This window comes from Elephas maximus, chromosome 22, assembly GCF_024166365.1.
Source record: "Elephas maximus indicus isolate mEleMax1 chromosome 22, mEleMax1 primary haplotype, whole genome shotgun sequence".
In the NCBI taxonomy this organism is placed as follows: domain Eukaryota; kingdom Metazoa; phylum Chordata; class Mammalia; order Proboscidea; family Elephantidae; genus Elephas; species Elephas maximus.
The window spans coordinates 79784259-79808044 of record NC_064840.1 but is presented as its reverse complement, the minus strand read 5'-3'; the positions used below and the strand labels follow the sequence as shown (position 1 = coordinate 79808044).

Here is a 23786-nt window from a genome sequence, read left to right as displayed (position 1 = left end):
AAGAAAGTCCCATAAAGGTAACTAAAAAGTAACTTAGAACACAAAACACAAATAGGTAATACAAACTTGACAAATCCAGCCTTATGAACTAAAATATCACACAAAATCAAAACAACAGGAACTAAATGGTTAAGAAAACACAAACATCTAGAGACTACTCAATTTTCATAACTGGACAAGGCAGGTAACCGGGAAAGAACAGACCAGATAAAAGAACGTTAAATCTCTACACAAACAGGACACTCATCAGGTTACGAACGGCCAACCCTTAAACTCTCAGAATATAAAAACGATTCCCCACCCACAGGGATGAGAAGGGGCTCTCTATTCCCTCCACAGCTTTCTCACCGTGTAAGATGGCTGCTGAAAGCGAGGCACCAAGGAGACAATGCAAGAGAACCATGAGCACAACTCAGTTCAGAAGGGAAGTACAAATCAGGTTAACTTCAGGTACCCTGGGGGTTCAACTGGTTTTGAAGGTTGGCTGGGGCAGTAACAACTACCTGTAACGTTGTTTGGATGGGAAAGAGCTCCAGGCAATTAACATCGTGTGCAGTGGGTGCAGGACCCAGCAGTGTTTGGTTCTGTTTTACGCAGGGTCGCTATGAGTCATAACTGACTCGATGACACCTGACAATAATATACAGTTCACACAGACAGGGCTTTTACTTATTGAAAAGGGCAGTATTTTAAAAAGCGTTGCAAAAATGGAAAGACAGGTAAGGCTGTGGGATTCGCGTGTCCATCTCAACTAGGACGGTAAAGCTAACCATCCTCATGACACCACAATTCCTCCTCTACTGATGCTCCACTAAACCAACCGTAAACTGTTTAAACGCCTCCACTAGTAATCCTCAAATCCTGCTCTAAAAGTGTGCCCGGTACCAATATCTCACTGTGAGATCATGACGGAAGATTCAAGACTCCCTCAAGACAGAGCCTCAAAGATTCCGCTCTCCGGCCCAGCCCAACTCTGTTTATCCCAGAATCCCACTCAACTAAAACTAGTTGTTTTTAAATGGATTCCCTTAGTAAACTCCTCTCGGAGCCCTGGTGACGCAGTGGTTAAGAGCCCGGTTGCTAACCAAAAGGCTGGCAGTTCAAATCCACCACCCACTCCTTGGAAACCCTATGGGGCAGTTCCACTCTGTTCTATGGGGTCACTATGAGTCAGAATCAAGTCAACGGCAACGGGTTTGGTTTGGTTTTAGAGAATTTCTAGATCATTCCTGAAAGAGTGAGAGGCAGTAAAATGTAGCAGATGCTAGAGTAGACTTAGCATCAAGTGATCCTGGCCAAGTTACTTATTAGCCTCTCTGTGCTTATTTCCTCATCTGACACGGGGACAGCATCTATCGGGCAGTTTTGAGAGTTAAACACACATACGGTCCTTACAGCAACACTCGGTTGTTGAACACTCAGTAAGAGTCCGTGGTTTATTATCATTATAAGCAAGTAACCAAAATTGACTCCACCCCAATCCTCCCCAGCTCCTGACCCTTACACCTCATTTAGGATCACGTAAACGTGTACAGTTCCACCACCTTCTGCTCCACAACTCGGTACCACCTTGAATCACGGTTCACAGTTTTAGGTCCCAGGCCCCCTGCACCAAGGAGATTTACTAAAAGCATCGACTTCTCAAATACAGAAAAGACTAATGAAAAGCTCATCCCTTGTTTACATTTAACACAAACAAAATGAACTCTCCTTAGGCTTTTTAACTAGATCCTATTTTCACTTTAAAATCTTCCTGCTTCAAGGAGGGGAGGAACCCTTCCCCCAGCAGAAATTACTACCATGCCCCTGCCTTGACTCAAAATCTTACAAGACACACACACAAAAAAAGAGCAGATTTTTACCCCCAGACAGAGCAAGGGCCTGTTATCATAAGGTAATTTCTGCCAAAGCCAGGTTTCCAATCGCCCTGTGGCTGGGAAATAAGTTTCTTTTCTCTTAAACCTTCGTAAGAAGAGAACAAAAAGAACACACAGGACAGCAGCTGCTGCCTGGAAGGGAGGAGGCAGGAATACAAAAGCCCTTTCACCAGCAAATTTCTTCACTCCCTAACCAGGCCTCCCACCAGTAATCTATTTAAATTCCTGCTGCCAGGAACCCTAGACCCAGCTTCAACGGGTTCCACCACGAAGGTCAGCCACACTTTTAAGGGCTGCCCAAATCCTAGCCACTCTTGCAGACCTTGTGGTCACGTGACTTGGGTCCATTAATACCCTACACATTCCATCTCCTGTCAGGAGAGAACCAGTCATGAGAGAACCAGTCCCAGGTTGTATCCTAAATACCCTACTTTAAGTTAGGGACTAAAAACCAAAAACTCATTGCCATCGAGTGGATTCTGACTCATAGCAACCCTTTAGGACAGAGGAGAACTGCCCCACAGAGTTTCCAAGGAGCACCTGGTGGATTGGAACTGCTGACCTTTTGGTTAGGAGCCGTAGCACTTAACCACTGCACTACCAGGGTTTCCTAAGTTAGTGGCTTCTCAATTTAAGCGAATAGTAACTAAAATAATAATTAAAATACTCAGACTTCTGCCGATATCCTGTCTGCCAGACAGAAATTCCAGAAACATTTCCCCTCTCACTGACGTCAATCATGGGGTTAGCCTGGATAGGAATTCCCTTCAGTTCTCACTACACAAAAGCACCCATCCTGTGCCCGCTTTGCTAAGCAAGGCTGAGAGGCAGCCTCCAAGTGGGTGACCCAGGGAAGCTGCACTACAAACTGCAGACCAGCCCGCCATAAGAACGGGAGCGCAGCCATTTAAGAAAATCGTGGTCCTTATTTTCCCCCATGTGTTTCATGAGCAGTGATTTATCTCATTGCAACTGCTATACTTTCGTATTAATTTATTCCAAGTCTTTTCACTGAAACATAAATTTCAATCCTAAAGCCTTGATTGAGATTCTAAGAGTAATATAGCGCTAAAATAAGTTTAGAAACTTACTCTGATCTTAGTGAAGAACATGGGCTCCCTAAAGAAGTATTCAGAAAGGGGAAACACTTGCTGGGTTGCCTTACACAAGCAGCCAAGAAGTGAACCAAAACTGACATAATCTAAGACAGAGCTGGACTTAAGGCACCCCAATAAAATGCACCATGGGGGAAGGGGCTTCCAGGAGACACTGCCAGTGCACATGTTTCTATCACTAACAATTAAAAAAATTATTTTGGCCAAGCATTTTTCCACGTATTACCTTAGTTTTAAAAATTAAAAAAAATGCTACAACTTCTCTTTTTATTGGTGCTCAAGAAATAATTAACGGGATGGGTACCCAGCAGCCAAGAACACGAGGCTGAGTTTATTCCACAAGCCCACCTGAGGGACACTCACGACTCTCTTCCACCTAACTGTGAAACTTATGACAAAGCAGCCAAGAACGTGTTTGAAGTAAGAACGGGGTGAAGCAGAGAGGGATGTTAGGCAAACCAAAACACTTCATGTGAGCATGACTCGTGCTTCCGAGATTCTTCACTGATCATTTTTATGAAATCTGCTTTATAATCCTCATTGTATATTTTAGGGAGGCAAGGGAGGGGGCAGGATAATCTTAATTAGAGCCTGGAAATCGGCTATCAAGACTGACTTTCCAAATAGTTTCTCACTTAACACTTCACCGTTCCAAACCTCAAACGGAGGAGCAGTCGTGTGGGCCGGGCTTGGTCAGGACAGTTCACTGATACCCAGCGGTCTCTCCAGGAAAAGCAGTGGCACTGTGGGAGATTACCCCATGCGTTGAAGGACCGTCACCCCCACGCTGCAGTAATTCAGCATCTCCCTACAAGGCCAATTAGTGAAAAATGTGCAAAATCCAGAGCAAGCAGGACTGTACACGTTTTAATTGTCCACAGAATTTCCATCTCGTAAAGAAAAGAACTTTTTGGGGAACTTTTCATATTTAAGCCGATGTGAAGTGCAGCAAAGGCAGGATTTAAAAATTGTTAGTAAGAACTAAATTCAGACTGCTGAATATAGCCTTTATTTTATAGGAAAATATATAAATGATATATATCATGACACCGCTGAGCCAGGTGGAACACTGCAAAATACCGGTTATATTGCTCAACCAACAGCAGCAGTTTAGCAGTAAGTGAAAAGCAAGAAGCCAATGAATGGTTAAGTGAGTAGGTTCTTGGTGTCCAGGACCAAGCAGCCCTGGGCAGACCCGTATCAAGTGGTCCAATATTAAACACGTTACTGGAAGAGAGAGTAAGAGCCGAACAGAAATGGGCAACGAGCAGAGACTGAAGTTCTGAAAAGGTGCCAAGCCTGACCTGAGCCAGACCAACTCCACGTGGGGCTGAGTGAGCTGGAGGACTGAGCTGAGTGGTCTCTCCTGCAGGTCCACTCGTTTTCCTGACCTGAACCAGACCAACTCCACGTGGGGCTGAGTGAGCTAGACGACTGAGCCTGAGTGGTCTCTCCTGCAGGTCCACTGGTTTTCCTGACCTGAACCAGACCAACTCCACGTGGGACTGAGTGAGCTAGACGACTGAGCCTGAGTGGTCTCTCCTGCAGGTCCACTGGTTTTCCTGACCTGAGCCAGACCAACTCCACGTGGGGCTGAGTGAGCTGGAGGACTGAGCTGAGTGGTCTCTCCTGCAGGCCCACTGGTTTTCCTGACCTGAACCAGGCCAACTCCACGTGGGGCTGAGTGAGCTGGAGGACTGAGCTGAGTGGTCTCTCCTGCAGGTCCACTTGTTTTCCTGACCTGAGCCAGACCAACTCCACGTGGGGCTGAGTGAGCTGGAGGACGGAGCTGAGTGGTCTCTCCTGCAGGTCCACCGGTTTTCCTGACCTGAACCAGACCAACTCCACGTGGGGCTGAGTGAGCTAGACGACTGAGCCTGAGTGGTCTCTCCTGCAGGTCCACTGGTTTTCCTGACCTGAACCAGGCCAACTCCACGTGGGGCTGAGTGAGCTGGAGGACTGAGCTGAGTGGTCTCTCCTACAGGCCCACTGGTTTTCCTGACCTGAACCAGGCCAACTCCACGTGGGGCTGAGTGAGCTGGAGGACTGAGCTGAGTGGTCTCTCCTGCAGGTCCACTTGTTTTCCTGACCTGAGCCAGACCAACTCCACGTGGGGCTGAGTGAGCTGGAGGACGGAGCTGAGTGGTCTCTCCTGCAGGTCCACCGGTTTTCCTGACCTGAACCAGACCAACTCCACGTGGGGCTGAGTGAGCTGGAGGACTGAGCTGAGTAGTCTCTCCTGCAGGTCCACTGGTTTTCCTGACCTGAGCCAGACCAACTCCACGTGGGGCTGAGTGAGCTGGAGAACTGAGCTGAGTGGTCTCTCCTGCAGGTCCACTGGTTTTCCTGACCTGAGCCAGACCAACTCCACGTGGGGCTGAGTGAGCAGAGGACTGAGCTGAGTGGTCTCTCCTGCAGGTCCACTCGTTTTCCTGACCTGAGCCAGACCAACTCCACGCGGGGCTGAGTGAGCTGGAGGACTGAGCTAAGTGGTCTCTCCTGCAGGTCCACTGGTTTTCCTGACCTGAGCCAGACCAACTCCACGTGGGGCTGAGTGAGCTGGAGGACTGAGCTGAGCTGAGTGGTCTCTCCTGCAGGTCCACTGGTTTTCCTAACCTGCAGGCACCTCACCCGACAGACCCCACTCCACATCCTCCCGACCTTCCCTAGAAATTAGTTAGACAAACCCCAAACGAAAAATGAGCATACTTAATTTGAGCATTTCTCCTGCACAAACATATTAATTTTTACTTGAGAAACTTTACACTTAATATCCGCCATCCTGACAGGAATCTCTAAAATGGCTTGGTTGCTGATAATTCTACCACCAAAAATGTATCTTGTAATTCCTATCAAGCCAATGTGTAAACACTGTCTCACTTTTATTCAAGTTCAAAAAGCATGTAAATATATAGATGTCGCTGAAGAAATACCACCTACCCTACCTTACTTTACAGTAATGGTTTTTCCTCTGTAAAGCAAGAAATAAATGATCTAGAAATCTCCAACCTCTCTCACCTTTAAGTTTCAATATCTGTCACAAGGCATAACTGTTTCACACACTTATCAAATTAAGAAAAATGTTCTCTCAGAGACTTCCCCACTACTCATAACCCTACCCTGCTTCCGCCTCCCCAAATGACCGTCAAAAAAGCCTGGCACTGCCGCTCAGCTCTAAAAACTACTCATCTATTTCAGGACACTGCCTTGTTTGGTTGGCTGTTTCTGTGGTTTTTTTTCCTTGGTAGTAAGAATATCCCAATCCTTTGAACTTACAGGAGAAAAATACTAGTTTCAAAATGATTCTTTAAAAAGCAACAATAAAAATACTCTTTTTACTTGAAAGAAAAAATCCAAAAGACAGGGCTCATATAATTTAAGTCATCAAGGGAATGTAAATTAAGATTTTGGTTCTATTTTCTGTTTTACTTGCTACAGTTCTTTATAGGCTTTCAAAACCCTCTTTGAAAAAGAACAAAGGAAAAAAAAAAGGACGGTTGATTGTCCTTAGAAAATTCACAAAACACATTATAGTTTCAGCTTCAATTATGAGCTTTTGGGTATTTTTCTGTATTAACACTGAAAATCTCAATTCATATTATGACAAAAAAGAATCTGAAATAATCACGTATTATTGAAAGAAATCACTAGAATAAATAAACGCACATTAAATATACTTTAGTATCCAAAATAACTTATGGAGGCTTAAGACCTTAACTTAGGGCAAAATTTCATTTTTTCATGTGTGGTGCGCCTATCCGGTTAGAGGGTTCACTACGAGTCAGAACTGACCCACAGCAACTGGTGGTTTCAGCGTCGGTGGGTACACGTATTAGACGTTGGAGTAGGCCCCAGGGTGGGTGGTGCGGATATTAGACGTTGGAGTAGGCCCCAGGGTGGGTGGTGCACGTATTAGACGTTGGAGTAGGCTCCAGGGTGGGTGGTGCGGATATTAGACGTTGGAGTAGGCTCCAGGGTGGGTGGTGCACGTATTAGACGTTGGAGTAGGCTCCAGGGTGGGTGGTGCACGTATTAGACGTTGGAGTAGGCTCCAGGGTGGGTGTTGACTGAATGGCTGATTTTACTTGTGTTACACTGGATATGGGTTGGAGCCTTGGTGGCACCGTGGTTAAGAACTTGGCCGCTAACCAAAAGGTCAGCAGTTCAAATCCACCAGCTACTCCTTGGAAACCCTACTGGGCAGTTCTACGGTGCCCAACAGGGTCACTACGAGTCGGAATCAACTCAACATCAGTGGGTTTGGTTTGGTTTATATAGGACATATAGTTAAAATACAATTTTAATGTAATTAAAAAAATCTTTTTTAGAACGGACGTATTTATAAAGGAACATGAATGAAATTGATAAACAAACTGAGCACACTTGTGGCTGCTGAGTGCTGTGATCACCCAATTTCTATTTTCCACCACTATTCTCAGAGGGCAGGACGTTCAAAGGCAAAATATTAATTAATGTACTCATTCGTTCTTTTAACATTTAGTGAGCTGCTTCTACGTGCCAGGCACTTTCTGCTGTGTACTGAGGACAGAAAAAGTATGAGCTAAGGGCTTGTCCTTGAAGACCTCACACTCCATCAGAGGAGACTGACATAACTACCAAACCCGCCGCTGCTGAGCCAATTCCGACTCACAGCGACCCTGCAGGACACACCAGAACTGCCCCGTTGGGTTTCGAAGGCCGTCATCTCTACAGAAGCGGTTCGCTACACCTTTCTCCCATGGAGCAACTGGTGGTTTTGAATCATCGACCTTCCAGTGAGCGCTTAACCGCTGCACAACCAGGCTCCTTTTCAAGTAACTACAATGCCTGTGAAAAGCAGCTCAAGTGGAGGTAAGTACAACATGGAAAATTAAACACACTCCAGCATTAACTGGCTGTCTTAAAAGTTCTGGTTGTAGGACCTTATTCTAGAGAAAAGCGTGTCATAACAAAGCTTGCTACCACTTCCAAAAAAAAAAAAAATTAATAGATCTAACAAATGCTAGGCTCTTTCCCATATTATCCCACTTTATCGTCACATAAATCTTTAGATAACTTTGAGTATCCCTATTTCGTAGATGAAGGAAGAAAGTTTTAAGATATGAATTTGTCTAAGCTCATCTAATTAACAACAGAAAGGGCCAGGATCCTAAGCCACGTTTCCTGAGTTCTGCATTCCACCACCCTACGTCTGTCTCTCACAGGAAGCCCGGATGGGAGACTAAATAAAGCAGATCACATTTACAAATTCAGCTCTGCAGGGGTGCATGTCTCTATGGGGCAACACCAAGGCAGATTATCCAACAGGTAAGGTGAGCGCAGTGCTTACCCTGCTTACCAGATCACCCATAGTGAACAATTTCACGTATTGCCACATCAAACATTCTGCTTCTAGGTACGGCTGGTATCTGTCTCTCTCCCAACCCCACAGCACCATCCTATAGAGTTAAAGCCTTTTTTCAAATTTATAATCCCCAATAGGGACAGATGACCCAGCAGGCAAGGTAAGCATTACTGGGTCATCCGCCCAAGTGACACCCAGTGTGGTGGCAGTGGTGGTTCTAATTACGAATCTGCAAACATGCTGGCTTGAAAAGCTCTGAAAGGGCTTCTCAAAGTTACAACAAAACCACAATGAGGTTTCTGATAAACCTACAAGAGTACAAACTTCAGAGATCAGTATCAGTGGCAACAATTGCAATTTTTCCCTGTTCTTTTACTCATTTCATGCCAGCTTAACCACTCAGGCTCTTCTCCACGGCCAACTACACCACGTAACGCATGCACGCGCTTCTATACTGAACTCTAATAGACAGGAGCAGGTGTTTACTTTAGAAAAGTCACAGGAGGAGAGATCAAGCCAGAGTAACAAAAACCTACGTACCTGTTTCTTCATCTATTCTGAAAACGCCAACACCAGAACCATCTCGAATGGAATACCGGATCTCCCCATCTCTTCCTGGGTCCTCGTCATGAGCCGACACCGTCAGGACCGACGAGCCAATGGGTACATCTTCTTTCACTGCAGCCTTTTCCGCAAAGCTGGAGAACACCGGCGGGTGTAGGTTCTCATTCACATCAACTACCTCAACTTCAACGCAGCACACAGACGACAGAGAAATCGGTCTTCCTTTGTCTCTGGCCCTTACGGTGAGATTATACACTTGCTTCTTCTCAAAGTCTAACTGCTGTATGATTCTCAGTGCTCCGCTGAGTTTATCGACATCAAAATGTCCTTCTCCGTGGTCCAGAAGACTGTATCGCACTTGACTAGACTGACCTACGTCAGGATCATAGGCCTCTAGCCACATGGCTATGCTTCCTTCTGGAAGGTCTTCTCGAACTTTCACTCGGTAATGAGATGGAATAAACTTGGGCGGGTTGTCGTTAACATCTTCCAACGACACTTTCAACAGCACGGTGGAAAACAACTGGGGTTCTTCTCTAGCTTGATCCCTGGCTTCAACCTTTAAATAATGCAGGTGCCGCTCTTCACGATCCAAGGGGCGGACAATTTTAACAAGCCCAGTCGTGCTATTGATCGAAAACTTGTCTGTGTCTGTAAGAATGGAGTAGGTCACTTGTCCATTGGGCCCGAGGTCTTTATCTGTGGCTTCAACCTGGATGATTTCACTACCTAGCTCCTTGTCTTCGCTCACTTCAACAAAATAGCTCTCCTGCAGAAACTCAGGGGGATTGTCATTGACATCCAGAACTGTGACACCGAGAAGACGCCAAGCAGCCCTCTGTGGTATACCAAGGTCATATACAGTAACATTCAGGGTGTACTGATCTGTTGATTCACGGTCAAGTGGAGATAAAATTTTTAGCATTCCTGTTTCCATGTCAATAGTGAAGCAACTATCCTCATTTCCTCCAGAGACAGCATAGACCAGTTTCCCGTTGAAGCCTGTGTCAAGGTCGGTAGCATTCATGAAAATCACACTGGAACCCACAGGATGGTTTTCCTTTATCTCAACGCTGGTTGGAAGAGTACTTCCGAACTGTGGCGTGTGAGTATTGACAGAATGAGAATCAAAGAAAATATCCTCGACCTCTCCTTGGCTGTGTAATTTATTTGCCTTCAGGAGTTTCTCGGCCAGCATCTTGGCCACGCCAGTCTCTTCACACTGCAAGCTGACTGGCTTGCGACTGGCAGTCACGGTCATGTTGATGTATAACGGCGTGGCAAAATTCTCTCCGTCTGTAGCTGTAATTCTCAGACTGTGAAAAGACACCTTTGCACCTGAGCCATCCGTTAGTGATTGCTTTAACGACAGCACCCCAGAGGTAGGGTTCAAGCTGAACAAATCCAGTTCATTTCCAGCTTCAATCCAGTAGCGCACCAACTGCAGTTCATCAGAATCGATGGCAGACACTGTAGTTATCTGCTCTCCCACGCCCAGGTCCCTGGGAATCGTGCCTTCACAGTTTATTTTTTCAAACAATGGCGTGTTGTCATTCAAGTTATTGAGAGTAATTGTGGCTAGGACTTCCACTTCCCGGCGGTACGGCGAGCCCCAGTCTGAAGCTCGAATCCTGACAGTATAAACCCGAGGCATCAGTTCATAGTCCAAGTCTTCTGAAGTACTCACAGCACCAGTGAAATGGTTAACCACAAACGGCACGTGATTTAAGTTTGCAATACTGTACGTCACATATCCATTCTCACCCTCGTCGGGGTCCACAGCACTCACGCTCATGACGCTAGTTCCAACTGGCACATTCTCATCAAAAGATGCTTTGTACGCCGTCTGCGTAAATTCAGGGGCGTTGCTATTTGTGCCTAAGACTTTAACCACGACTTTGGTGGAGGCTTTTCTGTCACTTGTTGTTACTTCCAGTTCAAAATGGGATGCCTGTTGTCTTTTAATTGGTTCTAAAATGGATATGAGGCCGGTGTTGGAATTTAAACTGAATTTAGCTTTTCCAGGTGTACTTTTAAAAACATACCTCAAGTGGGAGTAACCAGGTGTGGCCTTTACCATGACCACAGGTGTGTTGGGAGGAGCAAATTCACTTATTTCTGCTCGGTAAACATCCTTTTCAAACTTGACCGGCCCTGTTTTAAAACGTGGAGAAGCCACATGAATTATTTTTGGAGAAGAAAACCGGGGAGGACTTCCTTTATCTTTAGCCTGAAGTGTCAGATTATAGCCAAAAGAATGGCTGTCCCAGTCAAGGGTGCCAACTGCTTTGATTTTATATTCTTTACTCCCTGGAGAAGACCTCACCGTCCTAAACTGCTGAAGGGAGTCGCCTGCCACAATGCTCAAAGCAGCTATTTCCCCACTGACACCCTGGTCACAGTCGTCCACTGTCACAATTGCATACGTTGGGTCTCGGTCCAGTTCTGAGGGCGCTAACGTTGCTGCTGCTATCACAGGTGTACACTCATTGGCCTGTTCCACGTGAACTGTTAGTCTGGCCATGCTACTGATGCCACTGCTACCATACAATTTCATTCCACGGTCCACGGCCAGAATCTCCATCTCATAGAGCCTGGTCTCTGCATAATCAAGTCTACCAGTTAAAACCACTGCACCACTGGTTGGGTGGATAGCAAACATGTCTGTTCGGTCTTTAAAACTGTAGTAAAACTCTCCGTTGGTCCCTATGTCTGCATCCGTGGCACTCACCCTTGCAATACTGGTCCTTATGGCTGTGTTTTCAGGCAATGACACACTGTAGGAGGTTGGTGAAAACAATGGTCTCAGGTCATTTGTATCCAGCACCTGCACTCTGACCCTGGTTCGCGCTTCAGCATTACTGTTCTTTTCGACTGCTTTGACTATCAAGGTGTAATGGTCTTTCACTTCTCTATTAAGAATAGCGGTATTTCCTCCTTTGGTCCTTATTCTTAGAAAGCAAAAGTCTCCAAGAACATACTCCTCAGCTTTGAACAGGTTTTCATTGTCTCCTGAGACGATTTTGTACCTTAACTCCCACAGTGGATTTGTGATGTAAATACCCATCTTCACAGGATGCCCAACGTAGGTCTTAGCTGCAGAGTTTTCATGCACAGTAACGTTGTACTGGACGTGTGTAAACTGGAGAGAAGTCTGCTCAAGTCTTTGGCTTCCACCACTGTCTCCAAAATGCTGGAGAAGGAGGAGCAGAAGCAGAAGAAAGGCCAAGTGTCTCCCCATTGCTTAGCTCTCAGGAACCTGCAACGGAAAGGAGAAATAAGAATAATTACTTCAGGGAAACAAAACAAGCAAAGGAAAAGTATGAGTTCTTTTCTAAAGTTTCTTTTTTTAAACCTTACACTTTCAAAATGGATTTTCCATCTATATGGAATACAGATAAATGCAATGATTTGGGTTTTTTTTCTTATTTTCCAATGTAAGTATCCACATTCTTTTATTACGTCTAGAATGACTAAGTCTAATATCAACAGTACTTATTTTTCATTTTAGAATTACTCAGAGTTAAGGAATCACAACGAACATGAGATGGAAGACTTCAATGTAACAAACGAATTATATTCTTACAACTAAACCTTCAAGGCAAATACACGGGATTGTTAAAAAAGGAAAATAATACGCACTGCTTACATTTACTTATAAACTAAGATTTAAAAGCTCAAAAACTCACCATCTTGATATTACTATGGTACCCTGAGCATGCAACGTCTCCACAACTAATTTACAGGGAAAAAAAACTTCAACAGTGGTTTTACATGACCCTCCATAATGACAGCTTGTAATTTCATTTCAAAATTTATCCTGAAATTACATTATTTCTTTATAAGAAGGATTAAGTTCACTCCCTATATAATGTAAGGGCTTATTGTCTTGTTCAGCACTACATAACTATTTATAGGTATTAAAATATTTGTATCATCAGGTTTGAACCACGAGCATGAGCCCCCCCCAAAAAAGTGACTTTATGAAAGGAAAACCAGAATTCAGCAGCCTGATGTCAAACAGAGCATCTCCTATGTCAGTAAAACAAATCTCAGTGACTACATCAACGTTTTATCACCACTCTGTCAGCAAGGAGTGTTCGTAGAGTGTCTACTTTCTTCAGCACTGAATGACCTGTCACCCAGAAGCCTTCCTACAAGACAAGACATGCACACAAGAAAGCTAACTTGTGCAAGCTAACGCGCCTAAAGGGCCACATCAGCGCAGGGAGGTGGTGGGCACTGAGGGAGGTCAGAATGTGCAGGAAAAGAGGCAACTAAAGGAATGGTTGCCCTCAACAGGGCCTGCTGGGCTGAGGCCTGGTCAGGGGGTCAGAACAATTAACTGCAGACCAACAGCAGGAAATGCCAACAAAGTCATCTTGAAAATCGAGGTCACTCCACTACGCACCCCAGAACGTCGGCAGAGGACAGCATTGCAGCCTCGCAGAATAACATTCAAAGCAATATCTACAAGTGTGATTGCTACCAAAGGGCTGGCGTAATGGCCAGCATGAAATGAGCACGGCAACATTAACTTATAGGATCTTAACTCAGCTACTGCCAACTTGGCCCCATTACTCGTTTCATTAACACAAAAAAGGAAAAGACCTGAAATGCTTAAAGCAATTAGGAGCTTAACTGATACTGAATCACATTCAAGTTGGGCCCATAACTGTTCTTTGGCTCTCATGGCTTCTCCTCAGCAGACAGGTCATTAGATAATTTCTGGCTTTTTGGAGAACAATGGTCATTTAAACAAAACAAGATCATTTCCTCCGAAATCTATCTCTATACATCCCTCAATTTGGTCAACAGTTCTAACACTCAGGGGATTTTAATATTACGCAATGATCCAATCACTTTATCAAACCAAATGAAAAGTTCAATTCGACTCAACCTATATGTTTATTTATAACCTGTTTTAAGAGACAGTACCACACTAGGTATACAAAGTTAAAAATAATAAAGAAATTCCAAAGCATTTACGAACTAAGAATAAAAACATATATATAAAGAAAATGGTAAATAACAGTTACTAACATGTTAAACATTGTCTCCATCATACAATTGTTTTAAAAGACGTTACCATTACTTACTTTTCAATAAATTACTATACGAAGATGCTACTGCAGGTGCTTAAAATATTTTTGCTTAATTCTACATATAAAGTATCATGTAGCCATTTTAAAAAAAAGGTAACACTTTATATGCTGACGTATAAAGACGTCCAGATATGTTACCCAGATATGTTACGTGGAAGAACTAAGGTGATCTCATCTATGTTTGTAAAAAGGAGGCACATACTGTGTGCACATGGGCTGATACACGGATGCGCTTAATACGGGCAGAAAAATTCTGGACAGATGAAAAAGTTAACATTGAGACTTACAGAGAGACAGGAGTCACCTGCGTGGCAGAATCTTTCACCCCAAGTATATGTCATCTTTGGAGCCCCGGCGGCTCAGTGGTGCAGAGCGTGGCTGCCAACCAAAAGGTCAGCCATTCGAACCCACCAACCGCTCCTCGGAAATCCTATGGGGCAGTTCTACTCTGTCCTATAGGGTCGCTATGAGTCAGAATTGACTCGACAGCAATGGGTTTTTTTTTTTTTTTGGTTTGAGTGTCATCTGTACTCTTTTTTCTATTACAGAATTAATTCAACAAATTATTTAACGAGCACTTAGTACATGTCCAGTACAGTTCTAGACGCTGGGGATTCGGAAGTGAAGAAAGCTACCAACAAGTCTTCACAGAGGACACATTTCTTGCTGGCAAACACACAAGTCAACAGAGCATATTAGGTGGTGATGATTAAATGCTAAATTAAAAAACAGAGCAGGGCAAGCGGGACTGGCAAGGAATGGTCAAAAACCTGAAAGAGAGAAGTACGTTCCAATGGGCCAGGATTTCTCCGTGTTGCACTATGGCCGTTTTCAGCAGACAATTCCTTGTCGGGGGAGGGGAGCGAGCTTGCCTCAGGTACTGCAGCAGGTTTAGTATCATTCCTGTCCCTTACCCACGGAATGCCTACAGCACTGAGCTCCCACCCGATGCTGACAACCAAAAATGTCCCCAGATAGTATCAAATGTTCTTGGGGCTCAGCGTTTCCTTGAGTAGTAAGCCACTGGCTTAGAGAAATGGCAAAGACACCACTGTGGCCAGGGCACAAGGCACGAGGAGGGAGCAGCTAAAGGACAGACCATGAGGGGTGATTTTTCACATAAACTTTTAATTTTAGAACAGTTTTAGATATGCAGGAAAGTTGAACAGATAATTTCCCCTACTGTCAATACCTTACATTAGCACGGCTCAGTATCGATACATCACCACTGATGAACCCAAAAACCCAGTGCCGTCGAGTCGATTCTGACTCACAGTGACCCTATAGGACAGAGTAGAACTGTCCCATAGAGTTTCCAAGGAGCACCTGGTGGATCTGAACCGATAACCCTTTGGTTCGCAGCCATAGAACTTAACCACTACGCCACCAGGGTTTCCATTGATGAAAGTCCATAATTAATTCAGATTTCCGTGGTTTCTTCTTTGATGTCCCATCCAAGGCACATCACATTTAGAAACCATGTCTCCTTGGGTTCCTCTGGACTCCTGACAGTTTCTCAAACTTTGCACGCTTTTAATGATTTTAAGAGTTTTGAGGCTGGTGGCCCTGTATCTTGTAGACTGTTACTCACTTGGATTTGTTTGATAGTTTTCTCCTAATTAGACTGGGATTCTGTGTTTTGGGGAGGAAGACCGCAGAGGTGAAGTGCCATCCTCCTCACTTCATCCCCACATCAGGATTACCTATAGTCAACCTGACCTGTCACTGGTTATGCTGACCTTCCTCACCTGGCTGAGGTAGCATGTGTCAGGCTTCCCCACTGCCAAGTTACCCTCCCGCCCCCTATTCCACGCTACACTCTTAGGAAGGAAGTCACACTTACGTAGTAGGGAGTTATGCTCCCCCTCTTTGCAGAGGCAGTACCTATAAACGTTGTTTAGAATTATTCTATATGGAAGATTTGTCTGTTCACTCTCACTGATTTATTCAACCATTTATTTATACCATTATGGACTCACGGATGAGGGCTGTGTTCAGACTTCAGGAATTCACTATGAATGAAATGATAAACGACTGGAATGTTTGGAGGATCAACACGACAGGATCAGACCTACCCTGGCATTTGTGTGAAGAGCAGAATGTAGGGTGGCGGAGGTAGGAGCAAGGAGGAAGGCCAGTCAGAAGGCTACTGCAGTGACAGAGATGAGAGCCCATGACGGCTTCACCCAAGACGGTAATGGTGGAGGAGGGGAGAGGTTGTCAAATCCTGGATCTATCTCGGGATTTGCTGATGAACTGAAGGGGAAGAGGAAAAGTACCAAATAAGATTCCAAGGATGGGGCCTGGGCAACTTGAACGAAACCACCAAGCACTAAGAGAACACTGAAGGAGTAATAACAGGCTTGGGGGAACTTGATGAAGACCTCGGCTTTGAATACCATAAGGTGGAGATTTCAAGTGGGCAGTTAAATATGTGGGAGAGGTCCAGCGTACAGATATAAATTTGAGAGATGTCACAATACAGACAATGGAATTTAAAACCACAAAACTGTATGAGATCACCAACAGTGAGCACAGGAAGAGAAGAAAGCCAAGGACAGACCCGAGATGCACTCCAAGATTTAGAGGGCAGAAAAGAAGGAGGAATAGCAGAGGAGAGGCGTGAGCCCCTGAGGCAGGAGAACCAAGAAATAGTGGTGCAACGATAAAATAAGTAAATCTTTTTTAACATTTTAAGCCCCAACACTAGAACTTACAAATAACCCTTAAATCTAGCTAGTACATGCTGCTTTCACCAGCACTGAGGGACCTGGACACTCCGTCTGCACACACCCCAACCCCCAGGTCATGAGGACGACGTCCCCACTTCTCATTCACTCACTGGGATCACAGCTTCTATGGCCACGCTATCATCTCCCACGACTGGATTCTCAACACCCCAGCCACCTTTCACAACCCACCCACCATAGTTCTCCTCATGAGACACATCACAGCTGGGATACTTTCTGGGTCACATTCATAACCGAAACCTTTCAAAACTCTGAATTTACTCTGCAAACCTGGTGGACAACCAGAAAGTGTCCTTACATCAACTATAACATGCCACTATAACTAGAAAAAACTGTTAAATGCAATTCTTGGATGAGAAAGAAAAGCCAACTTTTTAGGATACACTGTAAACCTTACGGTAATGTAACCAAGAACTGTGAACTCAGGTTTCACTGTAAAATATCCTAATTAAAACTGAGGCTGTTACTTTAAGCAAAACAAACAGTAAAACTAAAGAAAGAAGGGGGGGAAAAAAACTAATACAATTTCATCTAAAATGTGTTATTACCTAGAGTTCACGCTTATGAAAATTATACTGCAAAAACCTCAAAGTTAGCCAAGGGCTACACTGATATTTATAAAGTGATAACACTGTTTGAACTCCGATGAACTTAGAATTTCCTCCATGCATTATCCAAAGCACGGGAAAAAAAGGAGTGTTTACTTAGTTCAGCCTTTAGGGAAAAGGGCCTCAGGTCCAAAGCTTAAATATCTTTAGTACGGATTTCTGGAAATCCACAAATACAGGAAAAAAAATATTTTTCTAGTAGAAAGTGGATATTAATATCCTCATATTTCTTCATTAGGAAGACCTTCATATAAAACGGACCCAGCAATTACTGTGACTACACGGTCTTCACAAAACAGAACTCGGCCCCCTGTACTAACAATTTAGCTGCATAAATTCCAATGTTCAGACCTAAAGCTTAACGTTAAGAAGTGTTTAATATGCTTCAGAGATAGGACTTTAGGTGGGACACAGAACCGCCCAGCGCCTAAGTTCTAGTAAATGTGTATTTACTATTCTATGTCACATGTCATTAGCCACCCTAGCCCTCTATGTAAACGGGAAAAATGATTACTTTCCATTCCACATATGATAAAAACACACAAAAATATTAATGTTAAAAACTTCTTCTTCTCCCTCACTGTTCTCCCCCGCACTTCCATTCAGTAGCAGCATCAGTGATACCCAAAAAAAACCAAACCCAGTGCTGTCGAGTCGATTCCAACTCACGGCGACCCTGTAGGACAGAGTAGAACTGCCCCATAGAATTTTGAAGAAGCGCCTGGCGGATTCAAACTGCCAACCCTTTGGTTAGCAGCCATAGCACTTAACCACTACGCCACGAGGGTTTCCGCATCAGTGATAACACCTCTAAAATTTATATAGAAACACAGAGCTTCATGCTCAGTTTGGATTGTGTCACAAATTTCAAAGACTTTTTTAAAGATCTCTAAACCCCAAGGAAGATGATAGCTACATTTTCAAAGAAACGCTGCCAAATTGTCAAAAAGCTAAAACATAAAATGCAAATGACTCCTGTTTCAATTTTAATTTTGTACACTAAATATTTCAACGATTTCCAAAATCATTTAATAGTACTCTCAAAAAACTTACTGAATCCTACTGAGCAAACCTGTTTATTACTCAGCTATATTCACAGCTTCAATATTAGCAATGAAAAAAGGGCATTTTTCTAAATAAATTATAACAGCCACAGACAGCGCTCTTAAGAGCTTTCATTCTGACACTGAACAATTAATGGGTAAATTTTATTTTCTGGGTGCACACTAATTTTTAAGTCATCTTGATACAATTTACAGAAAACAAAATGAAAAAGGACTCTCTGAATCTAGAAATTGAACAACATTAGGCTTCAGTATGTATAATTACTTCTAGTAACTTCTACGTGTTGTTAGTTTTGAAAGGAGCTGCAATACGTCTGATTAGCAATGACGAAGTTTCAACTTTGTGCACAAATGACCAACAACTAGTTCCAACTTAACGAGAGAGCTGTCTTCAGACTAGATATCAACAGTGCAGAGCTGTCAAGCCTCTTCAAACCAAACCAAACCCAGTGCCGTCGAGTCGATTCCTACGCATAACGACCCTACAGGACAGAGTAGAACTGCCCCACACAGTTTCCAAGGAGCGCCTGGTGAATTAGAACTGCTGACCCTTTGGTTGGCAGCCATGGCACTTAACCACTACGCCACCAGGGTTTCCTAAAGTCTCTTAAAAAAAAAAAAACTTAGCACATTAAAAAATCTTTGAAGACTTAAAAAGTCAACATTTACAGTTTAAACAATCCAAAGCAAGTTGTTAAAAGTTCCCTGCTCCTTAAGAAATTAACACTCCCTCAAACAAACAAACAAAACCTATTGCCACCGAGTCTATTCCGACTCACAGTGACCCTGGAGGACAGAGCAGAACTGCCCTACAGGGTTTCAAAGGAGCAGCTGATGGATCTGAACTGCCGACCTTAAGGCTGGCAGCCGAGCTCTTAACCACTGCACTACCAGGGCTAATTCTGACTTCCTAACTGTTAAATAACCCCCACATAAAATCAACTCAGTAACTTATCTACTACATGGGCCTGTGAAATGTGTGCTATGATGAAGGTGAACGTTTCCAGGTGTTCTGTGCCACTGTGCACAGGTAAACAAGGGTTGTGTCTACACTTCTGGCGAGGCAGGCCTGTGCCGTCTCTCCTCTCTCTCCACACACAGACTTGACGACTGTGTATTACTCATCTTCCAAACACTTTCTCAGCATTCAGACCACAGAACAAACTCTGCTCGTGGTGAAGCTCAGTCAACGAACTGCTTACCCTCGAGATTTAAAGTCATCCCACTGAATGTACTTTCCTCTGTAGACAAAAATAACGTAAAAGATGCTTTGTCAGGGCAGCCAAGAATTCATACCAGCCACTTTTTCCACTCCCAAATTAGCGTGGTTTTATTACGGGTCATATTATGTTCCCTGTTATTTAGGTACGCACGCACACAAGTATTTCACTAATTAATGGAGCAGGAATGTGACTGTTCTATGCATACTAAGAAAACAGAAGTCATCACTGGAAAAGACCCTCCTCTTCTCACCTCTCCTTAAAACACTCTCTCCTCACACCTCCAGAGACAGAGCCCACCCTAGCTACAAACAGAAGCACCCTTCCTGCCTCACTATTCTGCCCCTTCTGTGGTGGTTCTCCATTATCTCCAGCACCCAAACATCTTCAACAACCCCTTCCCTACTGCCACCTTTTGCTGAGTCTACAAATAAGTACAGGCTCTTCTCTACTTAAAAATAAGCATCATTTGAATCTTCACTTCCCTCAAACTGACACTCCATTTTCTCCTTCTACAGCAAAGGTCTCAAGAACGGGGTAGTTTCCTGGGACAACCGTGACTTATCCTAACTCCTTCTCCTCTAAGGTTGTCACTTCTACCCTCCGCTGCCCTTCAGGACCTCACTCTGACAACCCGAACAGCTTCTTCTGACGTCACGAGCTAATGTCAAAGCAAATGACCTCTTCTCAGTACTCATCCTCCCTAACTTAGGGCACGTTTGGCACACTCATCTCCCTCCTCAACACTTGTGCGTGCTCTGTACTGTCAGACTCCCAAAACGAGGAGGCAAATCATCAACATGTAAGAGAATAGAGACGCTAAAACTTCCTGGTTCTTCTCAACACTGCTTTATACGCTACACTGACTGATACTCCTCTATACGCTACACTGAGTCAGTACTCCTTTATACTCAACACTGACAGTACTCCTTTATCCTCTACACTGAGTCAGTACTCCTTTATCCTCTACAGAGTCAGTACTCCCTTATCCTCTACACTGATTCAGTACTCCCTTATCCTCCACACTGATTCAGTACTCCTTTATCCTCTACACTGACTCAGTACTCCTCTACTCTCTACACTCAGTGCTCCTTTATACTCTACGCTGACTCAGTACTCCTTTATATTCTACACTGATTCAGTACTCCTTTACGCTCTACACTGATTCAGTACTCTTTTATACTCTACACTGACTCAACACTCTTTTAGACTCTTCAATGATTCAGTACTCTTTTATACTCTACACTGACTCAGTACTCCTTTACACTCTACACTCAGTACTCCTTTATACTCTACTGATTCAGTACTCTCACACTCTACACTCAGTACTTTTTTATACTCTACACTGATTCAGTACTCTTTTATACTTTACACTGATTTGGCACTCTTCTATACACGGATTCGACACTCTTTTACATGCTACACTGATTCAGTACTTTTATACTCTACACTGATTCAGCACTCTTTACATTCTACAGTGATTCAGTACATTTATACTCTACACTGATTCAGCACCCTTTATACTCTACACTGATTCAGTACATTTATACTCTACACTGATTCAGCGCTCTTTACACTCTACACTGATTCAGTATTCCTTTATACTCTACACTGATTCAGCACTCTACACTGATTCAGCGCTCTTTTACATGGTACACTGATTAAGCGCTCTTTACACTCTACACTGATTCAGTACTCTTTTATACTCCACGCTGATTCAGCACTCTTTTACACTCTACAGTGATTCACTACATTTATACTCTACACTGATTCAGTATTCTTTTATACTCTACACTGATTCAGCGCTCTTTTATATGGTACACTGATTAAGCACTCTTTACACTCTTCACTGATTCAGTACTCTTTTATACTCTACACTGACTCAACATTCTTTTACACTCTACACTGATTCAACATTCTTTTACACTCTACAATGACACAATACTTTTATACTCTACAGTGATTCCATACTCTTTTACACTGTACGCTGACTCAGTACTCCTTTATACTCCACACTGGTCCTTCCACCAAGTCATACTCTACATGGACTCTTCCACCTCAGGCCTTGACATTATAAACTTCCGCCTTCATCTCTTTCTGTACACGTGCATATTGTCAGCCCTACAGATCTCAACCACTCTTCGCCTCAATCGTGAAAGAATCTCTGCCAAATCTGACCCACGTTACAGCCTTTTCATCCACGGCCCAGTGCAAAATATCAGCCATTCCACTGCACTTTTCTACTTCAGTGAAGGATTTCACCACTATCCAAACCACCCAAACCTGCAATCTAAGAAGTCAAACAAAAAGAAGACACTGGGAGACATAAAAATGGAATCTACTTCTGACTTCGCAGTAGTCAACTGCATGGATTCAGGGAAGTTACTTAGTCTTCTGTGCTGGATTTATCTGAAAAACGGAGGTTGGACTAAAATCATTACAGCATTCTACCCTCTCCACATGGAGCCCTTGTGGCTCAGTGGTTAAGAGCTTGACTCCTAACCAAAAGGTTGGCAGTTCAAATCCACCAGGAGCTTTGGAAACCCTACAGGGCAGGGCAGTTCTACTATGTCCTATATGGTCGCTATGAGTCAGAATCGACTTGACAGCAACGGGTCGTTTTTGTTTTGTCTACCCTCCCCACATACACATTCGTATTGTCCCGCTCTCTTACACACACAAACACACCCACAGGCTCTATAAAGTGCAAGGTTTCTGTTTTTTGTTCCTCCCTGCCTAACGGCCACTTAGCTTGTATGTATTTATTCTGACACAACATTTCAACGGTCTCTTGGTTTTCTCACTTTCTGCTCCCCTTGCTATTCAACCTATACACTGTTATCTGATTAATCTCATTAAAACTTTTTTGCAATACTCTTCCCTATTTTAAAATATTCAGTATTTTCCCTTACCCTACCAATCACATATACTTTGCCTAAAGAATTCTTCATTAAAGGCCTTTGATAACCTGACCTCAGGCTACTTGCTCCATCTTATCTCCCAGTATTACTTCCTATTTCCGACCAAAAACGTATGAATTCGCACAGGCTTGCAACAAGGCAACCATGCTGTCCTGAGCCAGCAACAGCACTTTGCGGCTGGAGTCTGAACTAACGTAACATACCCTTCTCTTTGAGCAATAACGCAAAACTGGTATTTTAGTCTTTCTTGTTCTGCACTCAACACATACAGCCTAGTTTTTCTGTCTTTCTCGTCAACATTTTTTCTTTCCCTCTCTCCTTAACTCCTGCCCCAGAAAAATGATCCTCCCTGTATTTATAAGCTAATTTAAGTCACGGTCACAGACTTTCTATCATCTATCTACACAAAGAAAAAACACAAGTCATAAGCTAAGCAAAAACAAGATTACAGCAGCACTGACAATAAACCAACCAACGCTTTTTCTAACGGTGACATCAAAAGGCTACTTAAATTCACAATCTCTCTCCTCACCATCCGTCACACCACCATCAAACCATGCCTGTGGTTTCTAAAACTGGTTTGCGCATGTCACTTCCTCTGCCTTCTGGTTCACTCTTTCCTGGAAACTCCCTCTATCCTAAAACCCACCTACCGCACATGGGCTACCTTGACCCTGACAGATATCCCTTACCATACTAGACTGTAATTGTTAACCTGCCTCTTTCCTCCACTGGACTACAACCCCTTGACAGCAGGAAACATGATTTGTTCACCAACGTCTTGCCCAATATTTGGCACAAAGAAAACCACTGTTGCTGGATTGGTGAAAAGAGAATGGAAGGCAGAACAGAAGTCATCAGAACGGGGGGAGCAGGATGAGATAAGACGGAAAAATAATACATCCATCATTCTCAAATTAACAGAAAATCCAGATACACAACCAGGCTGGGAACAATTCTGGAGATGACCGCCCTGGAGATAACTCTACCAGTTTCTAGCAGCCCAGAAAGAGGCTACCACCCACCTTGAGATGCTTCCAAATTGGCTGTAGAAGTTGCCAGATGAGGACCTGTATTCCAGTGTTTACCATGATGTTCTAGGCTTGAATATACATAACTCTACGGGGCAGCTCTACTCTGCTTACTCTGTCCTATGGGGCTGCCATGAGTCAGAAACAACTCAACGGAATAGGTTTTTTATTTTTTCTCTTTGATGCT

At 43.7% G+C, this 23786-nt stretch overlaps 2 protein-coding genes across 7 annotated transcripts in view; both read right to left on the bottom strand.

Annotated features, from left to right (window-relative positions):
* FAT1 (FAT atypical cadherin 1) overlaps nucleotides 1-23786 on the bottom strand; it is a 142636-nt gene that overhangs the window by 112930 nt on the left and 5920 nt on the right. For all 6 annotated transcript variants that reach the window (XR_007514836.1, XM_049865164.1, XM_049865167.1 and 3 more), the window contains exon 2: nucleotides 8877-12159. Coding sequence is in view for 5 of the 6 variants with exons in the window: in XM_049865164.1 (XP_049721121.1) it covers nucleotides 8877-12141 (3265 nt within the window). In the remaining variant the exon portion in view is untranslated. The remainder of the gene's footprint in view (nucleotides 1-8876; nucleotides 12160-23786) is intronic.
* On the bottom strand, nucleotides 87-6331 carry LOC126065336 (uncharacterized). Its single transcript, XM_049865172.1, has 3 exons — nucleotides 5517-6331; nucleotides 4560-4908; nucleotides 87-4471 (listed from the first exon to the last, which is right to left on the bottom strand). Exons 1-3 carry the CDS (start codon nucleotides 5642-5644, stop codon nucleotides 4217-4219), a joined length of 732 nt encoding a protein of 243 aa, XP_049721129.1. The 5' UTR covers nucleotides 5645-6331; the 3' UTR covers nucleotides 87-4216.

Coding starts and splice junctions, on each gene's coding strand:
- LOC126065336 (XM_049865172.1), bottom strand. CDS start 5,644: ATGTGGAGTGGGGTCTGTCGGGTGAGGTGCCTGCAGGTTAGGAAAACC. Junction 4,909..5,516: donor GTGGAGTTGGTCTGGCTCAG/GTCAGGAAAACC, acceptor GGCCTGGTTCAG/GTCAGGAAAACCAGTGGACC. Junction 4,472..4,559: donor GTGGAGTTGGTCTGGCTCAG/GTCAGGAAAACC, acceptor GGTCTGGTTCAG/GTCAGGAAAACCAGTGGACC.